We start from the raw sequence: 27,578 nt of genomic DNA on the forward strand, positions 1-27,578 counted from the left end.
ATGTGTGAGGTGCTTGTCTTTGGTGTATGTCCTGCAGCAAAGTGTCTGCTCCTGAGTGACCTCTTTGCTGGTGATGTCCTCGAGGGACACCGGAGTAAGCAAGCTGTGACAAGGGAAAGGGAGGAGGCCTGGCTAAAGCCTGGCAGGGCCCTTTCTAAAGCCCTGGAGCGGCTTGCGAGGGCGAAGGGAGGGAGCCTTTGGCTGTCTTCTCCACCATGCTGCAGACCCTCAGGTTGGACTGAGCACGTTCTTTGGCTCCTGGTGCTTTTTGCTTGGTGCAGGGATGTCTCTCCTTGGGACATTTGTTTAACAGACCACCAGCCTTTCCCACAGATTGACAGTTTAATACCAGAAGTTAGGGCTGCTTTTCAGGGGCTTCTGATGCCAGCTGATGGACCTACACACATAAAATTTGCAGGGAGCAAAACTAAGCTTTTTGGGAGAAGTGTGTCAGTTTTCACCTTTCCTTTTTTCAGCGCCTGTTGCATGCCTTTTATGCTTCTGCTTGTGTCCAGTATTGTTGGGAGTGCGCATCTTTCTTTGGTTCCTCTTCCGGTAGAGCTGCGGAGGGCACTCAGATGGTATTGTGTGCACACGCTTTTTTGACCCCTGTGTTGCCTGGTCACCTGGATTGTCTTCAGATCCCTCAGTTGCTTCCGGAAGAGTTTCTTGCAAGGTTATGATGTGCTGCCTTTGCAGTCCCTCGGAAGAGCTGGACAAGCTGCTTTAGAGGCATGGTGTGGTCCCAATACCCCGAGCTGTGCGCTTGCATCTGCACCCAGGTGGAGCTGCATTTGCAGTTTTCCCACAAGGATCACGGTTGTCCTGGTTGTGGAGGAATTTCTGAGCATTGTCTTCAATAGCCACTCTGCTAATTCAATGGCAGAAGCCTTAAAATGGTTTGTTCCTGGGCTGCATGGTACCTGCAGCAGTTTGGAGAAGCTCATGCCTGCCAGAGGCGGCAGGACCACTGCAGTCCAGCGCTCATGTCTCTTCTCTGCGTGGGATGGTGGCGTTTAGGGAGTGCTACAAGGCTTACCCCATCCTCTAGGTTCCCGTTCCCAACGGTGTGAGGGAAAGGGCTTCTGGGACCATTAGCGATCTGATTTCCACGTTGATATTTGGAAACCCAGCGAGCTGTTTCCTGCTGCTTGGTGGGTTTCTTTCCTATGGTGGCCGGAGCAATAAAGACCATCCATTGCAGAGGTGGGTCTCTATTACCGGCAGAAACTCTGCAAATACCTTGGGACCTGGGCCGGTGCTGTCTTAAAAAAAGAAAAATGCTCGGATGCGACTGCATGATCCTCACAAAAGGTTTTGTTTTGTTTTGTTACTGTTGCAGTGACAGCTATATTGTGCGAGTCAAAGCCGTGGTTATGACCCGAGATGACTCCAGTGGGGGATGGTTGCCGCAAGAAGGAGGCGGTCTCAGTAGAGTTGGCGTCTGCAAGGTCACATACCCAGAGGGCAATGGAAGAAGTGGATTTCTAATCCATGGTGAAAGGCAGAAAGACAAACTGGTAATAGAACCTAATTCAACTTTTGTCTGTTCATATAATGAGAATTACCCCAAATCTAATGCTATTGTGTTCTTGTGAAAGTTTAAAAAAAGAAGTCATCTGAAAGTAGTGCCAGATTGGACAAAACAATCCCATCTGCATCTAGAAGGTTATTGAATTGTCATCTCTTGCTATCTAGGTTGTCGTGCTGCCACCTGGAAATCACAGGTAAATGTCCCACATCCGTGTGCAAAGACCCCTTTTTGATGCCTGGAAAAAGGCCCCGTGCTTTTCGAAGATCTGTCAGGGGTCTGTGAGAAGTGAACTGAAGTGTAAAGAATCCCTGAAGGCAGTCACATTGTACTGAGTAATGCAGCGCAAGCCTTGCAAACGGCAATGAATAATTTATGCTGCCTGCTATTCAGGGTTCGAACTCGCAGAGGGAGAATACGAAGACGAGTTGTCTCTTATGAATTGATGCACTCACTTGCTTCTGGTAGCTGGTTTTCTAAAAAAGAGCACTTTCTTGCACAGATAGAATTAACACAGCCCTTTCACCATTTCTTGAGGCCACTGTGGATGTTATGTTTTCTTACTGGGTTTCACACATGTGATTCTTCTGAAATTCGCTAGTGTCATTGCCTGGCAAGAGCTGGGCTAGCGTACAAATCTGCTGCTTGCATGGGCTCATGCTACTCAGTGCTTGAGCAAACGAAATGTCCCAGTCGAGACGTAAATGATCCTGCTTTCCGAAGGACTGGCGTTTTAAAGCTGTTTCCAGCACAGCTTGTGTTTGCACCCTTATGTTGTTTAAGATGCTTTTTTTTGGACATTATTTATGAGCCCTGCTTATGCTTTCGGAGGAGTGGGGTAAGACTAACAAACTGTTCCCGCTCTCCCCTAGCCTGAGCGTCACCCTAGGAGCGCTCGGGCCAGCTTTCAGTTGGAAATGAGTGGTCGGGGAGGAGGAAGAGGAGGGAAGGTGGGGTGGGGGGGTGTAACAGAGCCTCCTAAACCGGCTGTGGAGTGAAATGACGGAGTGAAGAGGTTCTTGCTCCACCCGAGCCCTGTAGCTGCACCCTGCTAGCGTGGCCGTGCCCTGGTCGGGTGCGGGTGGGAGGCGAGCCAGCACCTACCCAAAGGGCGCCCAAGCGATGGATGTGCCACCGTTCCGAGAGCCATTGAGCTGCCTGGCGTTCCTTAGTCACAGTTTGCTAGCGAAGGCTGTTCCCTCGCCCGTGGAAGGCAACGACGCCTTGGCTTGCTCTGGGGAAAGGACCGTGCTGAGGGGGCGACAGCGGGGCCCGTGGCGCGGGGGGAGTAACCTGGCTTCTCTCTGGGCTCTGGCCCCTCGCAGGTGGTGCTGGAGTGCTTCGTGAAGAAGGACCTGGTGTACACGAAGGCGAACCCTACCTTCCACCACTGGAAAGTGGACAACAGGAAATTCGGGCTGACTTTCCAAAGCCCCGCCGACGCGCGGGCCTTCGACAGAGGAGTGAGGAAGGCCATCGAAGACCTCATCGAAGGTACCGCGGCGGCCCCCGCGCTCCTCCGAAGCCTGCGGAAAGGGGTCTTAAAGCGAGGGCGGAGGAGGAGGGATGGGTTTGGAAGCAGTCCTCTCGCTTGCAGGTCCCTGCGGCGTCTCTGACCGCGGCCAGCCGCTTCCCCCTGTGCTGAGCAAGCCCCAAGTGACTCGGCGAACCCTGTTTTCTAACCCCGTAAGGAGAGAAGGGGTTTAAGTCCAAGTGTTTTCCAATCCTACCCGGCCTGGTCCATCAGGATCTCGGCCGTTAATTATTATCTAGCCTGTCAGTGCTTTTTTGGTGGGGTTGCTTTTCACGCTAGGAGCGACAACTTAGAAAAGGCCAGGCTTTCGCTGGCCTCTGCACGCAGCAGAATCCGGTTTTACTGAGTCTTTGTTAAATCTGCGCGTGGAGTTGAATCAAACTTTGTTTTGTTTTGTTTTTACAGTAATTGGTTTTGTCTGGGTCCGCTTAGCTGAGTGGTAGTCCTTGAAGACTTTGGGTTTTGTTTTGTTTTGTTTTTTAATTCTGTGAAAAATGCATTTGAATTGCCTGTGCTTTGAAGTTGTCGTACGTTTTTCTTTTTCACATTTCACTGCAGTCAAACAATCTTAATACAGCTGTAATTCAGCACTGCTCTCCTTTATTTTGTTTCCATGATTCTGCATGCGTTTTTGCTTGTTTTTTAACCGTGCCGCTTTACACAGAGACTTGAGTGGTCTGAGGCCATTCTCCTTCTCACCCTGTATGACCGGAGTGTTTTGATATATAACTATTAGCTTTCAGGTATTGATATTAAGCTTTCAGGACGTTTGCTCCGTAAGACAGCATAGGTTTTTGGATGCGCTGTCCCGGTTTTAACGCTCACCTTAGCAATTAGAGGAAAGAGCCTCTCAGCTGGTTGTTCACGTGCTTGTTCCTGTGCCGCCAACCCAGACTGGTTATGGCCAGGCCCTCTGCTTGCTTCGTGCTTGCTGAAACTGGGAGGCGCTGTGAGTCGCGCAGAAGCGGTGGCTTGTGTCGGGGGCCCAGGTCGGTGCAGTTTGGAGGGGGTCGTCCCGGGGTCGGGCTCAGCAGCACGCGGGAGGTGCTGGACACGGCAGCCTCAGCTCTGCACTTTGCGAGCCGTTTTCCGATGGAAGGATTTAAAATCAAGTTCTGTATTGCAGACGCTTCAAAATCACCAAATCTGTATTTATCGCCATAAGAGCACAGACCGATCCACATGAATGTGTTCCTCCTTAACTTCCAAATCAGGCTGCCTGAATGAAAACCAATAACTAGCTCGGGTACGCGTGCGCGCACACGCACGCACACGCACGCACACACGCACACACACGTGTCAGGCATTGGGTTTCATCTGTTCTGCACTTATTTGATCACCTTTAATAGGTAATATGAAGCACAACAAACTGTGCATTTGAAGCTTCGCTTCAGGAAATCGCTGCTTTTTTTTGCTTCCTGTAGTATCAGAAGCGTAGAAGTTTTGTGCACAAACACAGTAATCCTGCGCGGCTCTGTAGAGAGAGCCTGGAATTTTTTTTTAAGCTGATAGAGCAAACGGTATGAATTTTTTCACGTTACTTACTGTTTAAGTGGGCTTCACACTTAGCTGCGCACACCTTCGTGGTTACGCAACTGAGAGCAGCCAAGACTGGTGCAGTTAGCGTTATATAAAGCACGTTATTTTAAAAATATTTTCTAGAATGAAGGTGATACGTTACTTTGTTTGAGCACAAACCAACTCTAATTCAATGTAACAGTGGGCTTTGGTCAAAAATCTTTTTTTTTTTTCCTTTTTTGGGGGGTTTTTAACTTTTGCCCCTTCAGAGCAGCTCGCTGCCCCAACCTTCCTTTGCAGCCTCATGGATCGCAGTTATTAGAGGGTTGTTGGTTTTAAATTATAAATGCATGCACTTCAAAAGAAAACAAAAAACCCAGAAAGTTCCAATGTCCTGTTATTAAAAAATAAAATGTTAAAGGAGGTTAGAGGGAGGGTTTCTGGATACAATTTCCCACTTTTCCAGACAGTTGCCATGTAGTTAATCAGAACTGCAGCTCAGTAGTTCACTCTTGTTTATGGTTTTACATATTTCGGCTCCTTTCAAATGCTTTGCTTACACAGGGAAAGATGGTTCTCTGACGAATAGCTAATAAGAGAGAAGACCTTTACAATATTTACTTACTTCCTAAATTACAAGAAGAAAAAACAACCTAACCCTTCCCTTTCGAAGGGAGCTTTATTTTTAAGTGAAAAGTCATTTTTTCCCCTAATTTTAAGGAACACATCTTCAACTGAAGAATAACTCACATATCGTTTCTTGACAGCTGAGGATCTGGTCTCGAACGCTGATTAGTATGTGGCTTTATCATTCTTCAGAAATGAAAGTGTTCTGTAATTGGAAATGTTAATTGCTATTTTTAACATTGTTAATTAGCATTGGCAGCCATGCAGTTACATGTCAAGAAACACTTTCAGATTTTACCTTTCCAACACAGCTAGCAGTAGAGGTTTTTTTCTTCCTTAATCTGAGCCACTCACTCAGTGCTCTTTACTGCAGCTATTGAGTTGAGGCAGAAGAGATGGCTGTTCAAGACATATAGAAGTGGTCAGAATACGAATGTTTACCAGCTTAATGAAACAAAAAAAAAGTTGCACAGAAATTTCGTGTTTTTAAAACAGCTGTTTCTTTCTAGGATCTACTACTTCCTCGTCAACGCTTCACAACGAGGCTGAGGTTGGTGATGACGATGTCTTCACAGTAAGTACAGTTCACGTGACGTCCTTCTCCTTTACACCACGGTTTGCACAGTCAGCTTTGAAAGGGCTCTTTTTATTGCTCAGAATTGGCTTCCGGCCTTAATCGTGTTTGGTCAAGGGGTGTGTTTTATTTAATGGAAGTATATCCTCTGCAGAAGGTAAACTTTTGCCTGCCTTTTACCAATAGCAAGAGCGTTGGGTTTCTGTTGGCTTCGCGTCGTCATGTGAGAAGCATGAGAGAACAGAGCAGATGTTCTCAGGGCTAGACCTGAGCAAATAATACCCCTCGCGTTTAATACGACCTGGTCCGAGTGGTGTTTACACCCCTTCTTTCTCTCTTTCTCGCCTTAAGAAGCTTCCCCCAAACCAGAGTAGGCGCCTGCCTCCCAGGTGCACGCTCAGGGAAATAAAACTTAGAGGAGTTGCCTTTGCGGTAGTAACTAAAGCCAATTTGGGAGGTGTTTTGTTGTATGCGTGAACGCAGGAAGTTCAAACGAGTGTTTTTCAGCTGGAGGAACAAACAGTCGCGTGCAACCTACCTACCCAGCAGCGACTGAAGTAGGAGCAAGCTGCTCATATTTAGTTTGTGGTAGTGTCTAAAACACATTTGGGAGCTTTTCTGAAACAGAAGAAGATACTGTCCCTGCTACACTTGTACGCTTTAAAAACAAGCAAGCAGAAAACTGTGACTGCGTCGGATGAAACTGCAGTCCGATCACGGATATTCCACAAGCAGGAAAAAAAGACATTCACAGTGCATACCTCTGTTTTACTAACTGTGTTTGCTCAGCTCCAATCACAGACCCGTGTGCCCGCGCACACGCGCGTTCGTTAGGTTATCACGGCCCTCGCTGGCCACGGCACGCATGGGGGCTGCACAGCAGGAGGGTTAAAGGTGGGACGTCCTCGCGACGTCCAGCAAACGCAGCCGCGTGCTATATTGCACAGCTACAGACACTAGCTCGTTTAAAATCTTCTTTTCTACACTTCCCTGCATCTTTAGGGCCTCGAGAATCAGGACATGCAAAATTATGCAATTGAACCGAATGCAACTTTCAATTTGAGAAGGGGCACGGGGAAGGACCAGAAGTTAAAAAGTGGGTTTTGGTGGGGGGGATTTGAGCGGTGGGAGCGCGGGGGGAGCGGCAGGGTGGGGGTCCGGGCAGGTTTCCGGCGGTCGGCGTTTCCAGCGGCTCCTCCCGGCGGTCGGCATGCTGTTCGCATCTGTTCCTTTGTCACAGCTCGCAGAGACAAACAACAGCAGGCCGGGTTAAAAGGTGATTTCCTGTGCTCCAGAGCAAAACTATCATTAGCAGCTGCTTCCCAGCTACCTGCCAGCAGTGATTTATAGGCACGGGGATGGGACGGGGGGGAGGCCCCGCCGGAGCCAGAGCGGTTGACTGTTTTGTATGGTTTTGTCCCCAAAGTCGCAGGCGCCTTGGTGCTCTGCTGGAAGTGGAAGTGCTCTCGCCTCGCCGGGCCGGCGCGCGGCTTTTCTGTGCTCGTCCGAAAGGAGTCTGTCGAAACGTGCCGTATCCATCCAGGCATGTGCCAGCTCCAGTGGGGTTAGGCACGGAAATAGTCAGCGTTGAAGCAATGAAAATAGCCACTTGACGGGAAATAGGAAATAGGAAAGGATATTTTTACTCAAATCAAACCAGTTGACATGCAGGGAGCTGGGCATGCTCATATATTTCTCCACAAACTCACGTTTTGTGGTCAGGTGTTGACTGCGACTCTTGGGGTGCTTTTTATCAGGAGAAAAAGCTGTTGCCCTGAGCGCATGTTGTTTTACAGGGGGGGAGCACTGGACGGACCGCGCACCAGCTGCATCAAAACAGCTGTAACGCCCGCGTTCAAAGCGAAGAGCCAGAACTGAAAAATGGTCTCCCCTCTGTTTGACCCCAGCGAGGTGACAGCTAACCCCCTGCGGCACGGATATTTATTGGTGGGACTCTCCTTGGAGAAAGAGGAGCCAACTACTTAGTAACGTTGGCGTGCAAGGAGTCCCAAGGCAGTTGCAATCAGCACCCCGTTAAGCGCCGCGGGGAGGTTCACACCTCGGGGACTTCATTTCGCCCTGGCTGGCAGTGCTCTCAGCAAGACGCTGCGCTGATTTATGTACTGAAAATCCAAGGTTGTGAGGACACAGCCTGGGTCTTTCTCTAGTGGCAGGTGGCTGCGCTTCAGGCTGCATTTTTTGTCCTTACGGATGGCTTTTGGGTGTTTCTGGGCCACCCTGCCAGCCCTGATTTTGGACGGTGTGTGATCTGCAGAGCTGAGAGATGCTTACCTGATGGTGGTGGTTCACGTGGCGGTGTTGGTCAAGCTGTTGGTCAGGGTTAGGTGTGTTGGAGCACTCCAAAAATCAGACCTGTGGTTTTAGGAGCATCTTTTTTTCCCCGATCTTTCTTCTCTGTTTTCTCAGGATAAAGTCTTGGCTTTCATTACAGCCGTTAAGCTCTTTGAAGTTCTCGACTACCCATTTGTCTAGGAATCCTGGTATATGATGGCGGAGTTTGAAATCTTCTGATGCCAAAAATAACTGTTGTGCGGAGGGTTTTTAAAATGAAAAAGATTGATAGAGATTTGGGATGTTTTTTTCCTCTTCGGTTTTATTCTTCCTTGCACTTCTTTTTGACTTGTGTATAGTAGTCCATTTGGTCACCCATGCATGCACCTTCTATTACCACCACTTCTAAACTCCCCTATGTGCCCTTCCCCAGCCACAGCAACAGACTTCAGAGGTTTCTTTGCTCTGTTTTAAAGAGCAAATACATTTGTTCTTTTTATTTCTTAAAGTAGTTATTAACATCTTCACAGTCCTCCCCCTCTCCCACACATGCATGAATAAACTGAACTGCATGTAGCAGGATTTTCAGAAGCATCTGCAGGATTGAGTCATTTGCACAGCCCTTTACGCGTCTCTGAAAATCTCAGCTGCTGCTGCTGCGCTGCCGTCTCAGATACTTGCTCCAAGGTCCTGCCTCTCCTTGAAGATGTTTCAACCTCTTCAACCGCAGCAGTCCCAAACTCCAAATTTGTTGCATGGATTTACTGATTGCCGCCCCAGTTTTATAGCATGCATCTGTATTGGCATTGGCACCCACGTATCAGCTTAACAAAATATCCTTGTTGCACTTAAGCACTGGCTGTAATATTCCTGTTGGCTCTTGACTGAAGCAGGGGTTTTGTGCTGTCCCTGGTCTTGTTGGCTTTGCTACGATCCTGTGTGGTGATGACTTCTAGCATATTTTTGCGCGTATAACTCGAATGTCATCTGTTTTGTTGTTTATAAACTAGCATGCAGCCCTCCCTTGGGATCCAGCAGCGGTGCAGATTGTTTGCGCTCGGGAAGGAAGCTTTGCCCCAGAGCTAGGGCTCTCGCTCGGGCTCTGAGTTACGAGGGACAAGCGGAAATGACGTGAGGCTGCGGCTGCCGATACAGGCATGCACGCTGTGTCCTGCCCTCGCACCCGTTCCGAATCCCTCCCGAGCCCCTCGGGGCCGGGCCAGCTCTCCGGCCCCACCGAGAAGGAGCGTGGTCGTCTGCCCAGGCAGCGAGCGAAGCCATCTCGGCCAGGAGCAGGACAGGCTTTGGGGGAGCACGGGGGAACGGTGGAGGAGCGGCGAGACGTCCCCTTGCCGGGTCAGCTCCCCCGTAGAGCACTGCAGCCATCTCTGTAACTTCACGCCTCCTTTTGCCCCAGCTTCTCTGTCCCAAAATTTCCCGCCACTGATCTTGCGCGGATTAATGCAGGCTTGTTTTCATGTACCAGGATGATTTTTTTTTTTCCAAAGGGGGTGAATTATCTGCAGCTGTGGCTGCGCAAGCATTTCTTGGGAAGCACTGCTGGTGTCAGTGGCCTTGTCCCCTCCCGTGGCCATACCCTCACAGTGCCGACAAACTGATTTAGGCAGCGGTACCCTGCCTGTCACTCCGGCACACGCTCGTGGCCGTCATGCTGGAGCACAGATTGTATCTTCAAAAACAGGACTTTGCCATCTAATAATTTTTCCATGGAGTAGACCTGTAGTTACCAAACAAATTGATACAAACCTCTGTTCGGAAAGCCGTACCTAACAGAGCAGAAAACAAAAGTATATAGAAATAAATGTCAGTGACTTCGGGGAAAACACATTTATTTCTAAAATGAAATCTCCATTTAGAAGTTTTAACAATATGTAGTTGTGTTTCTTTAATTCCAGATCCTCAGTAGAGCCCATAAATGTTTTCCATATGTTACCAAATAAATTTCTCCTGTCTTGTACATTATAAATCGTCCTCTCAAGAGATGCAATCTGAGTAAGACTAGCCATCCGTTCTGTCTCCGTTGGGGGAAACATTGTCTTTACAATGGTCTGAGATTGCTCTGTTTGTCTTCATCAATCCAGCCTGCATCTTCAGCCTTCTTTAATTAACATTCATTTCAGAAATAACGTTTAATAAGGACCAACTATATTCTGTAGTTCTTCAGCCACAGAATCTGCCGTATAATTGAGTTCTTGTGCAGAATTTTACCTTAATCTACACTTTTACTTTCAATTACAGATAATAATCCCACATGACCATGAAGTGAAAAACGTGAATTGAGTCCAAGGAAAGAAAGGTCAATGTCTTCCAGAGTCTGCAGAGTGCCTGCAGTGGTCTCTCTTAGCAAGCCATCGAAAAAGCAGAGATGTTCGTTTTGAAACCTTTTGACCACTTCAGCTGAAATGTTGCTCATGTGTTTTTCAGATAAATCCGCAGTCTTGTGCCTGCTTTAGTGCTAAAGAAAAGACACCCACTGGCAGGAAGAGCAACAGCTTCCATGTCAGTCCTGTTTTGTGAACCTAGAAGTGACTGCAGTCCCCTTTTGGCTCGGTAGTAATGTGAGGGAGAAAACAAGAAACCCAGTCTTCCTAAGTTTGACTTGCATGTTACAATGATAGTTGTTCCACATAATTAATAGTAATTTAAAAAATACTAATTTTTGTGAAGATGAGACTTAGAGAATTTTCCAGCTAGAGAATCCGTAATCTAGAAAAGAACGTCTGAGCTACAGGTTTAGGTTTCGAGACACCTAGACTCAATCCATTGTTTCTTTTATGGTCTTCCTAGCTCCTGCCTCAGTCTCTTTGCCTCAGTTCTCCAACTTCAAGATGGGGAGAATATGCCCCTGCTTCACTAAGGTGATGTGGACCGATCTTGCCGCTGCCGGTGCCACCGTTTTTCTTCTATATGCATCTCACTCTTCTGGGAAACCAGAATCCTTGTGGTAGGATTTACACCTGGCTTGCAACAGGACTCTTCGGATGGGCGTTTTCACCATCAAGTTTTGTGCTTGGGGCAATCCTTCGCCCCTCGTGCCTTTTCCTCAACACGAACGTGTACTCATGTGCTTGGGGATGTTATCGTTCGGAAGTTTGTCATGTGGTTTGGAGTCTGCTGACAGTCCTTCAAGGCTTGGACACAATTGCCCATTCTCTGCCGTAGCCGTGCAGATTGCAGCAGATGTTAATGTTACACTCTTCCTTGCATCTTTTACGGTTTCATAATTAAAAAAACAGATTTCTCCTTGCTGCCTTGCCATGAAACCTTTTCCCTACTTTCACCTCCCATGTGGGCCTCAAGTGTGTTACAGCCTCACTATTAAAATTTATAAGATTTATGTTAGTTAGATAAACACTGAATCTAACTTTTCTTGCTGGCTTGGTCGTTTCACATTCAGATGGTTCTTTTAAAGAACGGCTGTAGCTCTTTTTCTTTAAAGTAGATATGTAGAAACCCAGTCCAATTTGGAATATATTGCAAATTGGGTATATATTTGGAATATACTTGCAAGTTCTTGTAAGCTCTGTGTAGGGTTAGAGCATCTCTCACCCCACCCCTCCACGAAAAACGGTGGTGCTGAGAGCAGAGCAGCAGTCAGTCACAAGACTTCTTTCATGAGGTGCGCTCAGGGATTGAGCAGGAGCAAGAGCCTGCAGTTGCCTTTTTCTTAAGGCGAAGATATAGCAACAGAAAGCAAAACTACCTTTTGGAAGAGCGAGGTCAGTACGGGCAGTGGGGTGCTTCAGCTGTTGTCATCGTGAGCAAATCCATCTTGTTCTGTGCGGCCGAGCAAAGAGATGAGGGAATGGCCGTAGCAGCAGGTCAGATGATGTTACCTGCAGCATCTTTGCTGCTCGACAGCCAGCTGGATTGTGCGGACATGGCAAAAGGGTTCATTGCTCCCGGCCGCGTTCTCCGATGTTCGATTTTGGGGCTTGCGTTCTACACAGCTAGTCTCATTCGGATTTAAAGAAAAAAAATACTTGCCAAGAAGAGAGAACTTCATACGCACGTACCACCAGGCTCAAATCTCTCCCCCACAAAAAAAATACTCTGGCTTAAATGAGAAGAAATGAGCTGAGCTAAGGTGTATTCGCGTTTGTTGCGGTGGGGTCTCTCAAGCTGTATGTAGAGCTGTGCACATCAGAGTCCTGCACTTGAACAGTCCGTGCAACACAAACTTAGCAAATGTTCGTTATGTCTTAACACCGCTTTCGTTCCTCGCACTTCAGCATGACAAAATCTGCCTTGATTTGTGCCAGCAGACTGACAACTAAAGTAGTCATTGAGTCTAAAGTAATTGGTTTATCCATAGTTTAATCTTTTTTTTCCTGCCATTAGTACTAGTGTACATCAGCTGGAATATTTGTCAGGTTCTTCCTGCTTTCCTACCAGGGGCAGAAGCAGAGGGAGATGGCACCAGAATAGGGAAAAGGCCCTGAATATCCAGCCATTTTAAAACTAGATTTTTTTTTAGCCTTTTTATCTTAACTTTGCCCATAACAAACTTATGTCGCTCAGTGGGAATGGATAACAACACTCAGAGAGATTTTTCAGTAGGGAAAGTTGATTGGAAAGTTGTTTTCTGGTTGAGTTTCTTCCTTTCCTTTGGAAGCTCCTATTTCTTTCAGGTTACGTCAGAAGTTAAGCTGTTTATTTTCTTGCTGTTTCTGCCAATGCAAGCAAGCTATACTTTCCATTGAATGAGGTTGTTGCTGAGACAGAGGTATGGTATGATTGGTGTGATCTGGGATGGAGTTGCTATTTTCTTTAGTTCTTCAAAATTGGAGGGATAATTACGATCTACTTCAGCCTATAAATTGTCCTTATTCACTCGCAGCTTGCTGTGTGGACAGAATAAATTATGAAGATTACTGTGGTGTGAAAGTTGTGAATATACACATTACATCAAATTTGTTTATTCCTACGTATATTACAGATTCATGAGATGTAAATGACCTGAAGAACTAAGATGAACTGATAGGAGAGATAACCAGGGGGTGGAAATTAAGCTTTATTTGCTTTCTTGCAAAAACAGGAGGGGGGGGGGCACAGAGGTCTTGTACAATTTACTTATTATTTTTTGCTTTCAGGTTCATTTCTGGTGCGTAAAGCAGGCTTTTCTTCCAAGCGAGCAGGAATATGCAGTTTAATGCAATTCCCAAACGCACAGAGCTTCGGTTGCTTTGGCGCTATTTCAGTTTAGGGCTTTAAAACAAGAACACCTTTTTTTTCTTTTTTTTTCTAACCAAACTGTGTCTGCCTGTTTTACTGCATGCAATCTTTGAATTTCTGAGCCCTTTGCAAAAACAGGACCGCCGCAGCGATGCTTCAGCAGTATTTACTCACAGACAGCCCTCTGCACTTTGCGGAGAAGACAAAAAATGTTCGCTTCACAACTCTGACCGGACCCAAAAGAAATGATGAGATCTTGCGCTGCGGTAGTCCAAATAAGGGAAATAGCCCTTTCCTGCAAGTAACAGCCTACGGAGAGTTTGTGTCATCTGGGGGGTACGTGTGAAGAAAGGCAAGGAGCATCGGTAGTTCAGTAACAAATTATTAAGCAGATAATATCTCGATTGCGCTCTTTTGAGTCTTGCTATCATGTAGTTCTTACATAGCTAATTATAGCAGCAATCTGGATGTGTTGAACCGCTTTGCGGAGGGTAAGCAATTTCTCTTGTCGCAATCCTTTCTCTAAAGACCATTTCTATAGCGTCTTTTCTGGCTCTGTCGCATTCCCACCTACCAACACGGTTGGTTCTGCGGCGGGATTGGGAGATATCCTGCAGGAAGCTGAAACACCATCTTCTGCTACGATGGGAGTTTCCTTATAGCTGTGTCTTGCCAGAACTTGTAAGGGTTGCGATTTGTGCACCGGCTTGGTATCATTTTATGTTCACTTTGCCCCTTTTCTCTTGCTCCAGCTGTCAAAAGGCAATTTTGTTAGAGTGGGGTTTTTTCATTTGCCCTGTTTTGAACACCTAATTCCCCCTCTCCCTGTGCTTGAACGACGACATGGTGGCATCCTTTAGTGTGCGAGCTCTGTTGGTTTTGTACTATCTTTAATACTTTTGTTGTGTGTAACCAGCCTGGCATTTATTCAGGTCTTCTTCAAACTACCCAGCGCCTACTTTCTGGTAATACTCGGCTCGCCGGAGACTTCTGGGCTAAAAGAGGCATCAAAACCCATTTTTCAGAGCAAAGTGTGCAAAGTCCCCTGCCTGCAGGAGCGTTGCCCCAAGGGGGGGCTGGCGGGGCTCTTGCTGGCTGGAGGTTTTGGCTAATGAATTCGCGATTGGAAGGCACTGCGGCACCATTTCACACTTCCCATCAGCTAGCTGAATGTGCCTCTTCCGGAAAATAATTTGCCTGTGTAGCGATGTACTTAAACTAATGTGACGAGTTAAAGTGTGAAGCTGTTTACAAGCATGTGCCCTTTTAATTCATCCTCCGTAGCTGATCGCCCGGGTGTGCTCGTGCGTCAGAGACCCAGCGGAGCCCAGCCGAAATCCCCCTTTCGTGACGCAGCGCCGGGGAGGCGAGGAGATTTTTTTTTTTTTTCCCCCCCCTTCTTCCTTCTTTTTCTTTCTTTCGCTGGCGCAGCAGCGCGGTTCGGTGGAAGCGCTGGGGCAGGCGGTGGCCCCGGCGCATCGCTCGGGCTCGGTCGGGGGGTGTTGTTAAGGATGTGGTATTGGCCGAGCGCGCTGGGTTTTTTTTGCTTTAAAGAGTAGGTGCCAGAGCGCGGCGCCTTTATCGTTGGGGAGAGAGTGGCGGTGAGGAGACGTCCCCTTTTCTCTTTTATTTTTTTCCCTTCGGTTTTAAAGCGCGCTGGAAAACGTGGGTACCATCCGGAAGGGCAGTGAACGTGCTTAGATTTGGCCTCTTGGGAAGGGCATCTGCAAGCGTGTTAACCCGCCCCGCGTCTAGGGCAGGGACGTCCCCCTCCAAGCGGCGAGGCGACCCGAGCCCTCGCCGGGGCTCGGCTCTGCCGGGAGGAGCGCTGCCGAGCGTTGGGCGCCTGGGGGTGTCGCGGCTTTTCCGCGGAGCCCTATGCAGCAGCTTTGCGGCCTCGGGATTTCGGCCCCGCTTCGGTGGCCTCCTTGCAGCCCGGCAGCGGCGCAGCGGGCGGGAGGGGCGACGCCGCGGCCGAGGGACGCGGCTCTCGACCGAGCCGCGCGTGTCGAACCACCTTCTGGGGCGTGCGGCTGAGCGCTGCCCAGCGTTGACGTGCGTCAAGCAACGCGTCCAAGTCCTGCTTGGCTGTCTCGGTCCGCACAGGTCCCCTGGTCCCGGTCCTAAAAACCGGCGTGGGCTGCAGCTGGCTCATCACAAAGCCCGTGGCTTTGCTTGCTGAAACCCTTGGCTGAGCTTGCGCTGCTCGTGCAAGTAAGGGGGGCGATCCCTGCGCTGAGCACGGCTTCGTGCTCGTGGCGTCTTCATCCTGCATCTTGATGCTGCCAGATTGATCCTTGGATTGAGACGCCAAGGTGCCCGAGCTGGCGCAGAGGGTGGTGTGCTCGGCGAACACTTACGCGGCCGCCCCGCAGGAGGACCGTGATGCCTTTACCTTGAAAACGCGTAGCTGATACAGCTGTCGTTTCCCGTTAAAGAAATCACCCGGTCGGGGCAGGCTTTCAATGAATGTCTAGCTTCTGAAGCCCCCGGCCTTTCCTTTCAGCCGCAGGGCGCGTGCAAAGCGAGCAAAGACCGCGAAAGGCCTTCCCAGGGCTTCGATACGCCGGCGGCGCGAGCCCGGAGCGGCGTGAGCCCGGAGCAGCGCGAGCCCGGAGCGTCGCTCGCCGGCGCCGGAGGTGGCAGGCGGAGTGGGCCGCGCTCGGCATGTAAACACGGCCGGCCGGAGCGAGGCGGCCTTGGCAGGCGGACAAGGCGGTGATGGACAGCTTCCTGTTCCCGCGGCACCAGGGATTAGGGAATCGCCTGGCGGCGCGGGGCACGGCGGCGCGGCGCTGGGGAGGCCGCCGGGGAGCGCCGCGGGGCAGCGGGGTCCGGCGGCGGGGGATGACGCCGGGCTCGGCCCCGGCAGCCCGGCCCCGGGGTGACTTGGAGGGGGGAAACGTCTGCCTGCCGGTGCTGGCTTGGAGCATCTGCCGCGGTGGTGGCAGGAAGAGGGTTGAATCAGAACCGCAGGGCAAATGACTCCCTAACCGCTGCTCTGGGGGAGAGAGCCTGTAATTTCCACATGCTATTTAAACGCAGACGGATCTGCTTTGAGTCCCGTTGTCTCCTGTAATGGGGGGCGGGGGGGGGAACTCCGTGGCGAGCTCAGGCCGCTCGGAATGGGCGCCCGCGTTTCGTTAGTCTGGCCGTAATTTGGTTTCATGCTCGCAAATGTTTCTTTTCGGAGAGTCCTCAAAGGGGAAGGAGGAGTTTCGTAAAGCTAAACAACGAAATGCGCTCTTACATGAGGCCTCAGGAATGGTTTTCCTTTAAAGGGACAAACCCCTCCTGTCACCCCTTTGAAAGAAGAAATCCTCCGATTGACCAAGCGGACCTCTGCCGAGGGTAGAAATGCACCACCAGCTGCACCTACGCGGCCCCGTTGCCTTCCCTCACCTCCTTAATGTGTTTTGCCAAGGGTCTGCCCTCCCTGTGTCTTGCAAAGATTTTCTGAAAATTAAATCAGAAGCGATTATAGCAAGCCGTTCCTCCATCCGTCTCTGGCTCTATCTGCAGAAAAGAAAGCCTGAAATAAATAAGCGCCGTTGCATTTTTAAGCAAAGCCTGACATATTTGCAGTGCATGTAAAGCGGGTATTCTAAAAGTTTGCATCAGCTGCTGAGTTCTATTTTGGGGCTGGATTCCAGCGAAAATAGCGTGGATGGTCAGAACTGTGTGAATAAATGACCCCTAACTGATTCTTAAAATATCATACCAGTCTGCTGTGGGAAGTCTGCATTTAACTGTTTTTGTCCCTCTATCTGTAATTAAGTGTATTATACATGAGGAGTGTGCCCCTGCATTTAGAGGCTAAAGAGTTTAATTTGTACACAGCAAAGACATTAATGATGGATTAGCTGCACAAATTCTTTTAGCTCAGCTAATCTAGTTTTTGTTAGCGCTTTTTTTTTTCCCCCCTAATCTTATTTCCCCCCGCTTGGAAATATCTGTATAGTAGAGCTGAGGTTCAGTAGTGGAACCATCTGTTCCCGTCTGCGCTGAGAAGCAGCCCGAGCTCCCGCCGTCCTCTCGGCATGTGCAGTGTTTAACGCCCCGGGCTGAGCTTCATTCCTTTATTTCCTAGCATCCATACTGAGAAAAGCTTCTCGGAAGCACAAGGTGTGCTAAGTTACCTGTTAATGCCTTAGGATTAAGAGCTGGCACTTGGCTAACTAACGGTAGCTCTGCTGACAAGAAGCACGTCAGAGACCCAAGACTTAAAGTAGGACGTGGTGTGCTTCTCCCCATCCGGAAACTCCCCAAATTTTGCCCGCTGCTTTGCCTGGCACTTCCAGAAGTTTTGCTCACCAACATCTGGAAGGAGACTACGGGTATGTAGCAAGGTCTGCATTCCCACTGGGGCCATCGTGTTCATCCCGGCATGGAGAAATCTAGCCAGGCCGTGGTGAGGAGCACCTGGGGCACCTGACTGCTGCTGGTAGTCTTGGAGTGAGTTCCTGTGTGATATGCTGCTTTTCCCATATAAGTACCTGATGCAAAGAGTTCTTCTTACTTTGAAACCGGTGCTCTAAGCCAGTGGTGGAGTGAGGGCAAGATGAGGGATATTACTTGGGAAGAAAATGTCATGTGGACACATTCACAGCTTCTGGTCCTAGGCCGTGTCCATGCAAAACAGGAGACTGTCTTCCTACTGTCCTGCTTTGACTCGCAGGCGTTCTTCTTTCTGCCTGTTCAAATGCCTGCTGTTGCAGAGATGACTGATGCCTTGGATCACCGGCGATTAGTTAAGACTATTAAAACAAACAGCGGAGCTCACTGAGGTTTCCTCCTTAGCACATCTGTCTGCTTGCCATATCATTTACCCGTGCCTGATTCCCATATATTCTTCTTACTCCTCAAAGTGAGTCATTAAGCCACAGCTGCGGCGCACGCAGAATTGACCAGTAATGCCAGAAACAGGTTTAACATGAGTTTAATAGCGATGGTCTTGTGCACAGAGTCCTTGTAAACGTTGCCTAAGTTGGGCTGACCTAAGGCAGCGCAGCCACCAGGATATTTCTGGCGCTGTGTGTTACAACCACACACAAAAGTCCAAAAAAAAAAAAAAAAAAGGTATCAGGGAAACTAGCTCGCCTTCTGCACTTCGTGTTGGTATTTGTGTAAATGGGGACTAGGAAACAGTCCAAGCATTTGAGAAATTATAGCCCTCTTCTGGTTTTAGAAAATCTGAATCCGTGCTTATTGTAAGAGCTGTGTACAGCCAGCTTGTCTTTGAACTGGACTGGAATATGATCAAACGTGAAACTTTTCTTTAGGCTTTCTGTTAGGGACTGGAGCTGGATTCAGCTCTGGCGGCCCTCGGTGGATGACAGAGCCGAAGCTTCTCTAACATCTGTGGAAGCTGCTTTCCTAAAGAAAATTACTGTCTGTAGTAAAAATGGTTCTGAGTGATATAAAACAGACAAATTCGACAAAAGTATTTTCTTACATGGATGCATTTTTTAATGACAAGTTAAAAGCTTGTGTTCAGGAGACAGAAGTCTAAAATCATGAAGGTTTTCCATTATGAACTTTTTTCTTTCTTTTAATACTTAAATGATCTGGCCTTGTCAAATGGGCTCTCCTAAATATACAGGGCACACTTAGAGCTGGTGTGAAAATGTGAGCTGGTTCCCTTTTCACTTCCTTGAATAGAGAGAAAGAAGTGTTTTGAGACAAACACTGGGAATTTTGCTCTTGCCATCTCTGTGAAATGCAGAAGTGCTGGTATGTGTCTCTTTAGGCTTAAAAAAAATAAAGTTGGAGAGGGGAAGAAAAGAATTGTTCTTATAAGATGAAGCTGAGGGATTTCTGGGAAATTATTATTTTATACTAATTTCTTTGCAAAGGTGGAAATTTCCTTACCATACATCCGAAATAGCTCTCAAACTTCCGTCTCGTCCTTTAGAAGGGCCAGAGTAACATAGTTTTTAGATTACTTTTAGGACCATGACTTGTGAAATGACTTGTTCAACATCATGATGCTTTTATTCCCCCTTGCCCTCCCTGCCTCGTGGGACCATTAAAATTGCAGGGGAAAAAAAAGAAATAATCTTCTCGTCTCGTTTGACCCACAGTTTTTCTTGATGGCAAACTTCCCAAGGCTTTAGCCGGCTGGAGTGCTTCGGGAAGCGGCAAGCGACACAGCTCCCATCATTTCCCTCGGGCAGCCGATTTCTGCCAAGCTGCTGCGTAGTGCGTTGCTTCATCGTTTCAGGACGAACCTTTCTTCGTTTCCGTAGTCACCCTGGGCATTGCATCACGGAGGGTGAAACTACTTTGTAAAGCCCCGGGAGGCAAGGTGGTCGGGCCAGTTTAGTGGCTGGGAAAGAGGGGCAGGCGAAGGTTTCTTTTTCGCATCTGTTTTTATAATAGATGCTTATCTCAGAATATGACTTAGGCACCTGATTAGCCAGCCGTTCTTGTGTAACCAATCCATTTCAATGAGAAGTAAACTGCAGTAAATGATTAACATAATCTTCTTTACTAATGACTAGTTGTTTTTTTTTTTTAATTTAATGAGTCACTTCTTAAAATCTGAGGGGGAGAGAGGGATACTTTTTTTTTTTAAATGGTCACAGTACAATCATTTGCATGTAGAAACGCAGTGTTTTTTCTCAAAGCAGCTGTATCAAACACGCGGTACATGTGCTCTCTTAGATATGTATAGCTCACTTGCAAAATGAAATATGTAGCACGGGTTTTATAAAAAATGGTCATGTTTAATGATTCTGTTATCCAAGCAGTGAAACCATGAGACTGCGTGAGCACCGTAGCAATCAAAAAGCTCTAGCACGTGCCGCGCAAAATTCTCAAATTAGTGTTGAAACTGAGTTTCAGTAGTGGACTCACTGTTGCAGCAACCTCAGGTTTGGGTTCGTTTCCTTTATCTGGCTACTGGACACTTTTTCGGTAGTTTCTCCTCAAAAAACCTGGGAACTGATTGGTTTCAGCAGGCTTTAAAGGAAGACGGTACTTCTCTGACGGGCCGGTGGCTTGATGGTTTGGAACGTTTTTCCCCGTCGGTGAAGTGGAGCCTGGCCCAGGAGCCCATATTCTCTCTCGATTTGGTCCCACAGGTGAGCGTATTGCTACCAGGGGTAGAAAATCCCAGCTCAGATACAGCCTGTGGGTTAGTTTTGTGGATGTGCACGTGGATTATTTTGGTAATTGCCTGACAGTCATGTGGGAGAAAAATTGTCCTCTGCTTCCATCACTGACAAAATCTTGCTCTCGTTTGCTCACGGTGGTGAGTCGAATTGCTCGCACTTCATTGAAGATTAGAGCGCCTTTTCTTTGCGAGCGCGTGTGACTCTCGCCAGCCGTCAGGCTCGGATTCATTCCCCGTTGAGCGACGCTCCGAGAACAGTGCTCTTTTCAGGGACCGAGCATCACGCCTTTGATCGTCGGCCACTTATTTTCTTCTGAGCACTTCCGTATGGCTTTTTGAACCACGTTTTAACTATGGGCCCTGTCAAAAGTGCTTCCTGCTGTTTGTTTGAACCTTATCTGAGCCCGCTTCACTGAATGCCCCATGTCCTTGTGCTCTGAAGGACAGTGAATTATCGCTTCCTACTCGCATTCCCCGCGACTCTCCCGGCTCTGTAGATTCCTCTCTTTGCTCCCTTCCATCATCTCATTCCCAGGTTGGAGGGACCCGGACTACTGAGTTATCCAGAAGCCACCCCATGCCTTTTGTTGTCCTGGCCCTTGCTCTGCGAGCTTTGTCATGGTGGAAATGTCCTCACTGAGATGGGGCAGAGGGGACCAGAAGTGCGGATGGTGTTCAAGATCGGAGGTGCACCGCGGGTATATGCAGTGCCTTGATGGTGATCTCTGGGGTGCTGCTGCTTGTTTGATCTGCTACCGAGCAGCCAGAGGTGTCTCGGAGTGTGTCACTGTATGTGTCAGATCGAGGTGCTTTCCTCACTTGCTTCACTTCATGCTGTGCTGATAATTAAAATTTTTTTTTTTTTGCTGTCCATTTCCCCAGCATCATGAGATTCTTAAGCAAATTTTAGGGCCAGCTTTCATTTATTCATTCCCATGAATAACTCGGTTGCATCAGAAAACTTTGTCACCTTGCTGTTCACCCCCTCTGCAGATCATTTCTGCGTAGGTTGCCCAGCAGAGGCGTAGGTCCGAGAGATCCAGTGGTAACTTGCTTTTTTGAAAGATGGGGGGGTCCATCCTTTTTTTTTCAAGTCTTTCAACCACTCATTCCTGTGCATTGAAATCCATTCCTTGTCTCCTACAGAAGCTTGAAGCTTTGATGAGGGACCTTGTTGGGAAGTAGCAGCGCTTGGCCATCAGTCAGCAAGGTATCCCCACAGAGACTTGATTTTTCAACCAGTTGCTTTTAGCGTTACGGACCAGGAGGCAGCGTTAACGAGTTTACAGCAGAGCAAACAGAGACCTGGTCTTGGACAGCTTTCCTTCTCCCTTCCTGGGCACTCGCAGAAGTGTTTGTGTTGGCAAGCTGCCCCGCTAATCTGAGGACATTGAATGTGTAAATGAAGCCATTTTTAATAAGGTTAAAGTGTGGCCTGGGCTGCAGCCTCTTTGGTATGCTGCAAACAGGTTTCGTAGCCAGGTCGACACACGTGGAGGAGAGGGCTTGGTCGCCCTGCTGGGTCTGGAGGAGAGCAAGGTGTGGAAGCACGCCGCGCGGGTAAGGATCGAGCAAGATAAAAATCACTGCAGCTGCTTCTGCTGATCGCCTCTTGCAGAAACACTGCACTTCTATTTTGAAATGTCCCCAAAATGTGCTAGATACTGTAAGACCTGAAGTTACAGGCACAAGGGTTAGCTTGAAATATTTAAACCCCGGATATGAAATGCTTGTGTCTAATAAGTTACGAAGGCTGGGCTGATGAAACCCAAAGGTCTGAGTACCGGTGCCGTTTACACTTCGTAGGTGTTGTTAATGTATCTTAAGAGGTGTTCTGCTTCTGAGTACTTAACCTTGTTTGAAGAAAACACATGCGTGGAAAGTCTGTTCACAGCGGGTGGATCCGCCTTTCCAAACTCATCCTGCTGCTTGTGCTCCTTAGATAACCCAGCCTGACTTCACATCACGCTGCAGACAGATCTGTAGATTTGCTTTCGACAAAATAAGTTGGGAGTTGAGGGCTTTTGGGTGCCATACTGGTTAAAAGTGGATCAGCATATGTTTCATGTTGTAAGGCGTTGAGGTGTGCTCACCTGTGGATGGAGTCGTGCAAAGCTCTTGTATTCTTGGGGTAAGAGATGTGTCTGGTGCAATTCATTGGAAAATAATATTTATAGACTGCATTCTTGACAAGGAGAGAAGGTTTTTCAGGTAAAACCAGTATCCTGGTAAGAGAAATAAACATATTTTGAAGCTGCAGCTACTGACAGTGGCATATTATTACGTGATCTTTCGCCCTTTTGCAATTGTTGTTGGGTAATGACGTAATTAATTCACCTAAAGAAAATAAGAACTGTGAGCTAGGAATATATAAAATACAAGAAGTAGCATTCATTGCACATTAGAGATTAGTGACCAAGTGAGAAGAAAAAAACCGTAAGCTTTAAAGGAAAGCTGATTATGTAAGTAGCTTGTGATGAATTGGAATTCAGCAAGTGTTTGGAGAAGAGCATGGAAAGAAGTTTTTGACTTAATGGGACTCCTGCAGGTTAACAAAATGAGCAGAATTTTTTCAGCCTGGGTGACTAGTCGGTTCTGTCTGAGCGTGCCCTCAGGGCTGACGTGATTGCATCATTTAAAGGAGTTTAACTTTGCTGTTCGGACGTAGCGTCCAGCGTGAACGTTCACCTGCCTGCAACGCCCAGGACAGCAAATAACATGCCAGGCAAATACAAGTGGTGCGAGTGAATATGTCACTGGCCAGCTATGCCATATTTTATTTTTCCATGTGTGTGGCGACAGTTTTTATGGCCTGGCAACAGATCTGCCTCCTTTGAGAATTTTATGGGAAACTTTACAAAGCTGCTTGCTCTCAGGTGTTGCCAATATTGCAGGTGTGCGCGAAATCAGTGAGTGGCAAAACGTGTCTTTTAATGCCCTGTGTGGTAACAGTCAAAGGTATGACAATTTTTTTCCCCTTTCCATTGAAAACAGTACGCTACAGATAGTTCCTCGAACTCCTCCCAGAAAAGGGAACAGCCTGTGCGAACGCTAGCTTCTCCGGCATCCTGCGAACATCGACGAATTTGCACTCGTAGCCACCTTCACGACCATTATAGCTCTGACCACTACCATCTCGAACAAGTAAGCTTTCTTTTTGCTCTTGCCGCTGAAAGGGCCGTGTCCGTCGTAGCTCAGGCTGTAAAAACTTTGTCCCCCCAACATCCTTCAAAGGATCCCCTGCCTTCCTCCCCTGCTCCTTCTCAGTTAGCTTGAAAAGGCTTCCAGTTATTAAAAAAATAAATAAAGGTTTACGCTGGGATTTCACGTTACCTTGTACGTTACCTGCAAGCAGACTGTCGTAGCCCTGTGGTAGTTGCATGCCTTCTTGAGCCAAAGACTGAAACTCGGTGATGGTTCAGATGTGCCCAGGAATTGGTGACTACCTCATATGTGGGTAGTGACTAGTGCTCTGGAACTATTTTCCTTCAGAAAGTTGGAATTTGGGGAAAGGCAGAACTTTTACCCTGCTACTGCAGAGGGTGAGGCGCTCTGTGAAGTTGCACTGATTGACTAGTTTTCTTAGAGCAAAATGAAGTGCATACAAACAGAAAAGGACAAAACCTTTAAATACTGGCTTTTTCATTAAGCAATTTAAAAAATACTGAAGAGAAGGTGATGAAAAAATGATACCCTGATGTAATAACTGATTGTTTGCGTTTTCTCCCTCTTCCCCCCCCACCCCTGCTTCCACAGTCAGTACCACGATCCTATCGGCACGTCAACTTTCCAGATGACGATGAGGAGATCGTGCGCATCAATCCTCGGGAAAAGATTTGGATGACCGGCTACGAGGACTATCGCCATGCCCCAGCGCGAGGAAAGAACTTCGATCCTGATGACATGGACTCCTACGTACGTTTTGCGAAAAGCGAGGCCTCCAAACACGAATACACTTACCCTTACATAGACAACTCGGAATTTGACCTGGGAGAAGATATCAAGGGTGCTGTGATAAAGACTCAACCTGTCAAATTCAAACCCAGGCGGAAGGAAGATGGCGAGCGATCGCGCTGCGTGTACTGCAGGGACATGTTCAACCACGAGGAGAACAAACGGGGTCAATGCCAGGATGCTCCGGACCGCGTCAAGACTTGCATCCATCGAGTGAGCTGTATGTGGTGCGCAGACACTATGCTCTATCACTGTATGTCTGACCCAGAAGGAGACTATACGGATCCTTGCTCGTGTGACACCAGTGATGAAATGTTTTGCCTCCGGTGGATGGCCCTTATCGCCTTGTCTTTCATCGCTCCATGTATGTGCTGTTACTTGCCGCTTCGGGCTTGTTACCACTGTGGGGTCATGTGCAGGTGCTGTGGTGGAAAACACAAAGCTGCTGGATGACTACGGATGAGTTGCGAGTGTTATGTTTTTCCTGTAGTTCAAGGAACACGTTGGTTTGGGAGCATCGAGATCACTTACTTTGATGCAGCCACTGTGCCCAACAGCATCCAGAAACCGCCGGTTTGGATCACTTTACCTTTGGTCGCCAGGGGCTCACACTGCATTGATTTGCTCATCAAGTGTTCTAACTAACTAATCTACAGCATAGACTTTTGTATTATTAATCTGTAATCAAACAGACTGTCTTGTACATGTTTATATTTTTTTTTTTTTCCAGTTAAAATGAGTTTGAGGAAAGAACTGCTTGCAATGGTGGTGGATTGTAGAACATCTCCAGGTTGTGTCCGTCTTGCCTCCGCTTGTGCAGTACCATCGCTGTGTCAGCGAGCTCGGCATCTCTGGAAACGGGGTGGTGTCGCAGAACGAAATCGCACTTGGAAGATATTGTAACTTGCAGTCAAGTTATTGTGTGTGTAGAAGGTGTGCTAGTAACAAACTTGTACCCCAACACAGTATTTCTGTCACCGGTTTTCTTTCCCTTTTTTTTTTTTTTTTTTGTGTCCTCTTTTCAAGCCAAAATAGCCATCTAAGCTGCAGTTTCTCTTTTAGAGTCCATCGTCATTTCCTTCAGCAAACATCTTAAATTATTTCTCTGTTCTTAAACAGAAAGCAAGGCTCAGTTACCGTAGTCACGTAACCATTGAGAATCTGGTAGTTCTCCTTACCTGTAATCATTTCAGACCACTACTTGAAAGGGAAGCTTAAATTTTAGGGTTTTTTTCCCTAAATAACATTGGGGAAAAAAAACGTGTGTTTCCAGAGTTCTGCCAAAAAGAGGGGAACTCATCATTAGCCAGCCACGTAATGATTTGGGAATAAAACACTAAGATTGTAGAGGAGCCAAATTGTCGCGATGCGAGGAATGATTTACCAATGCAACCTCAAGAGCACTATTATAATCCATGGCAGTTCTGGGGAAATGCTGCATTAAGTGGTGGGTTGTAAGGAAAAAAGTGTTTGTTTATGTCTTCTGTGTAGCACACGAGCATGAGAACATATGTGTTCGCAGCGGGAACTACATTTAGCATTTCTAAGCAGGTATTTACAATGAAAAGCCAGGATGTTAACCACCACTTTAATTCCCTGATTTACGGTCCCAGTCCTCCAGATGCCTACATATGTCCTGACTTCATGCGTGTGTAACCAGTGTTTCTGTGATCCTGCGTGTAGGATTAAGCGTGGGAGTCTTTGCAGGAACCAGAGCGAAGTGTTGCCCTCGCTCTCCCCTCCCCAGGTCACCACCCGGCTTTATCAAGTGGATGCCTAAGGTGCATACGGCAGGAGAAGAATACTTTAATTTTTTTTTTTTTTTAATGTCATGTCGTCTTGTGTACAAGGCTTGTAATTAGCTGGAAAAAGAGTATTTTTCTAATATATTACAAGGAATAGCCAAATAATTTTTATTAAAAAAAAATGATTTAGCGCAGTGAGCTCTAACTAGCATAGTACAATCTGAATCCTTTGAGGCAGCTAGGGATTGGCTTGTCCAAGCTGGCACTGCTGTTCCTGCCATAATTTCTTTCTGCAGTAAATTGCCAGTGGGCGCATGTCCTTTCCCTCCCTCTATTGCACATTGACATCAGTCTTAAAAGAGAGGATTTCTTTTTTTTTTTTTTTGGCCAAATAAATGTAAGGAACGCTTGCCATTCGTTCTTGGGGGAACGTCCCGACTGTTCCTCTGAGAGTTAATCACAGCTTTTTAGTAAACCATAAATTAAGTATGCAACGTGCTTATACACTAGAGTTTGGTAGGCTTAATTTGTAGCAGTTGCTGGGGGTTTTTTGGTTGGGGAAAAAAAAAAGAAAAAAGGAATGATAATGGAAAAGGGATGGAGTGTTACACTCTTGGTGATGTGTCTGGGTTTGCTGAATGAAATATAAATATTTTGTGCCTAATAGCAGTTGACAAATCTCTCAATGGTGTCTAGTAAACATCAAGCCAGCCTCAAAAAAATGTAATGGAACAACCTTTTCCTTTTATTCCTGTTCTCAAAGTTGTTTCATGTAAACAAATATCTGTAAGATCTTCTCTCTATAAAGCACAACACTACAAAAAGATCTTACAGCTTTTTGTCCGGTCTTGAAGTGCCCCTATTTATTTAAGTAAAGCAGACATACTCCAAGCCTTTCTGTATGTCTGAAAATAAAAATTTTTTAAAAGCCCTCTTTCTTCCTCCTCCTTCCTCCCTCTTCTCCTCTTGGGTTTTTGTAATACTTGTAGATTTTGCTGCGTGTGTTATTTGGTTTGTGAAGGCAGTGGTGTAAGGGCACAATGGTAGAAATGGGTGTTTTCTGTAAATATTTCTCCTTAATTTCCACACTGCTGCTGAACAGTGTGTGGCGTTCTCCCGGTCAGCTTTGCAATACTGACATCAATCATTTGAGAGAAATTATTCAGATTTTATTTTTGTATCTGTGGTAACAAAACATCATTAACCAAAATTTTTTTTTTTTCTGTTGTGGAAAATTTTTTTCAAGCTATTGCTCACATTAACAAATTAAAGTGCCTGAAGCCTCATCATTATTGTATCTATATACTAAAAGTTAAAACCCTGTTGTATTGATTTTTATAAGCCTTTTTACCTCCGTGTAAAAAAAATATATATACAAGTGTATGATGTACATTTTAGTTCTTAACTTCTTTTTTTATTGTTTCTAATATGTATGATCCGTGTAGCTATTGCTTTAAAAATGTACCATGTAAATATAAATACATCATATC

The 27,578-nt window shown here is 47.1% G+C and overlaps 1 protein-coding gene across 1 annotated transcript; it reads left to right on the forward strand.

Moving 5' to 3' along the window:
- Positions 1–27,578, forward strand: SPRED2 (sprouty related EVH1 domain containing 2). Its single transcript, XM_026080666.1, has 8 exons — positions 1–94; positions 560–581; positions 1,343–1,520; positions 2,857–3,025; positions 5,720–5,784; positions 23,384–23,533; positions 24,146–24,707; positions 25,074–27,578. The coding sequence occupies exons 1-8, from the start codon at positions 1–3 to the stop codon at positions 25,244–25,246; spliced, it is 1,413 nt and encodes a 470-aa protein (XP_025936451.1). The 3' UTR covers positions 25,247–27,578.

The sequence above is a fragment of the Apteryx rowi genome, unplaced genomic scaffold (genome assembly GCF_003343035.1).
Source record: "Apteryx rowi isolate R43461 unplaced genomic scaffold, aptRow1 scaffold_53, whole genome shotgun sequence".
NCBI classification, from domain to species: domain Eukaryota; kingdom Metazoa; phylum Chordata; class Aves; order Apterygiformes; family Apterygidae; genus Apteryx; species Apteryx rowi.

What these genes read in the sequence shown, in the direction of transcription:
- SPRED2 (XM_026080666.1), top strand. Translation starts at nt 1, where the DNA reads ATGTGTGAGGTGCTTGTCTTTGGTGTATGTCCTGCAGCAAAGTGTCTG. An exon ending in AAAGGCAGAAAGACAAACTG is followed by an intron (nt 1,521 to 2,856) that starts GTAATAGAACCT and finishes GGCCCCTCGCAG; the next exon opens with GTGGTGCTGGAGTGCTTCGT. An exon ending in ACCACTACCATCTCGAACAA is followed by an intron (nt 23,534 to 24,145) that starts GTAAGCTTTCTT and finishes CTGCTTCCACAG; the next exon opens with TCAGTACCACGATCCTATCG.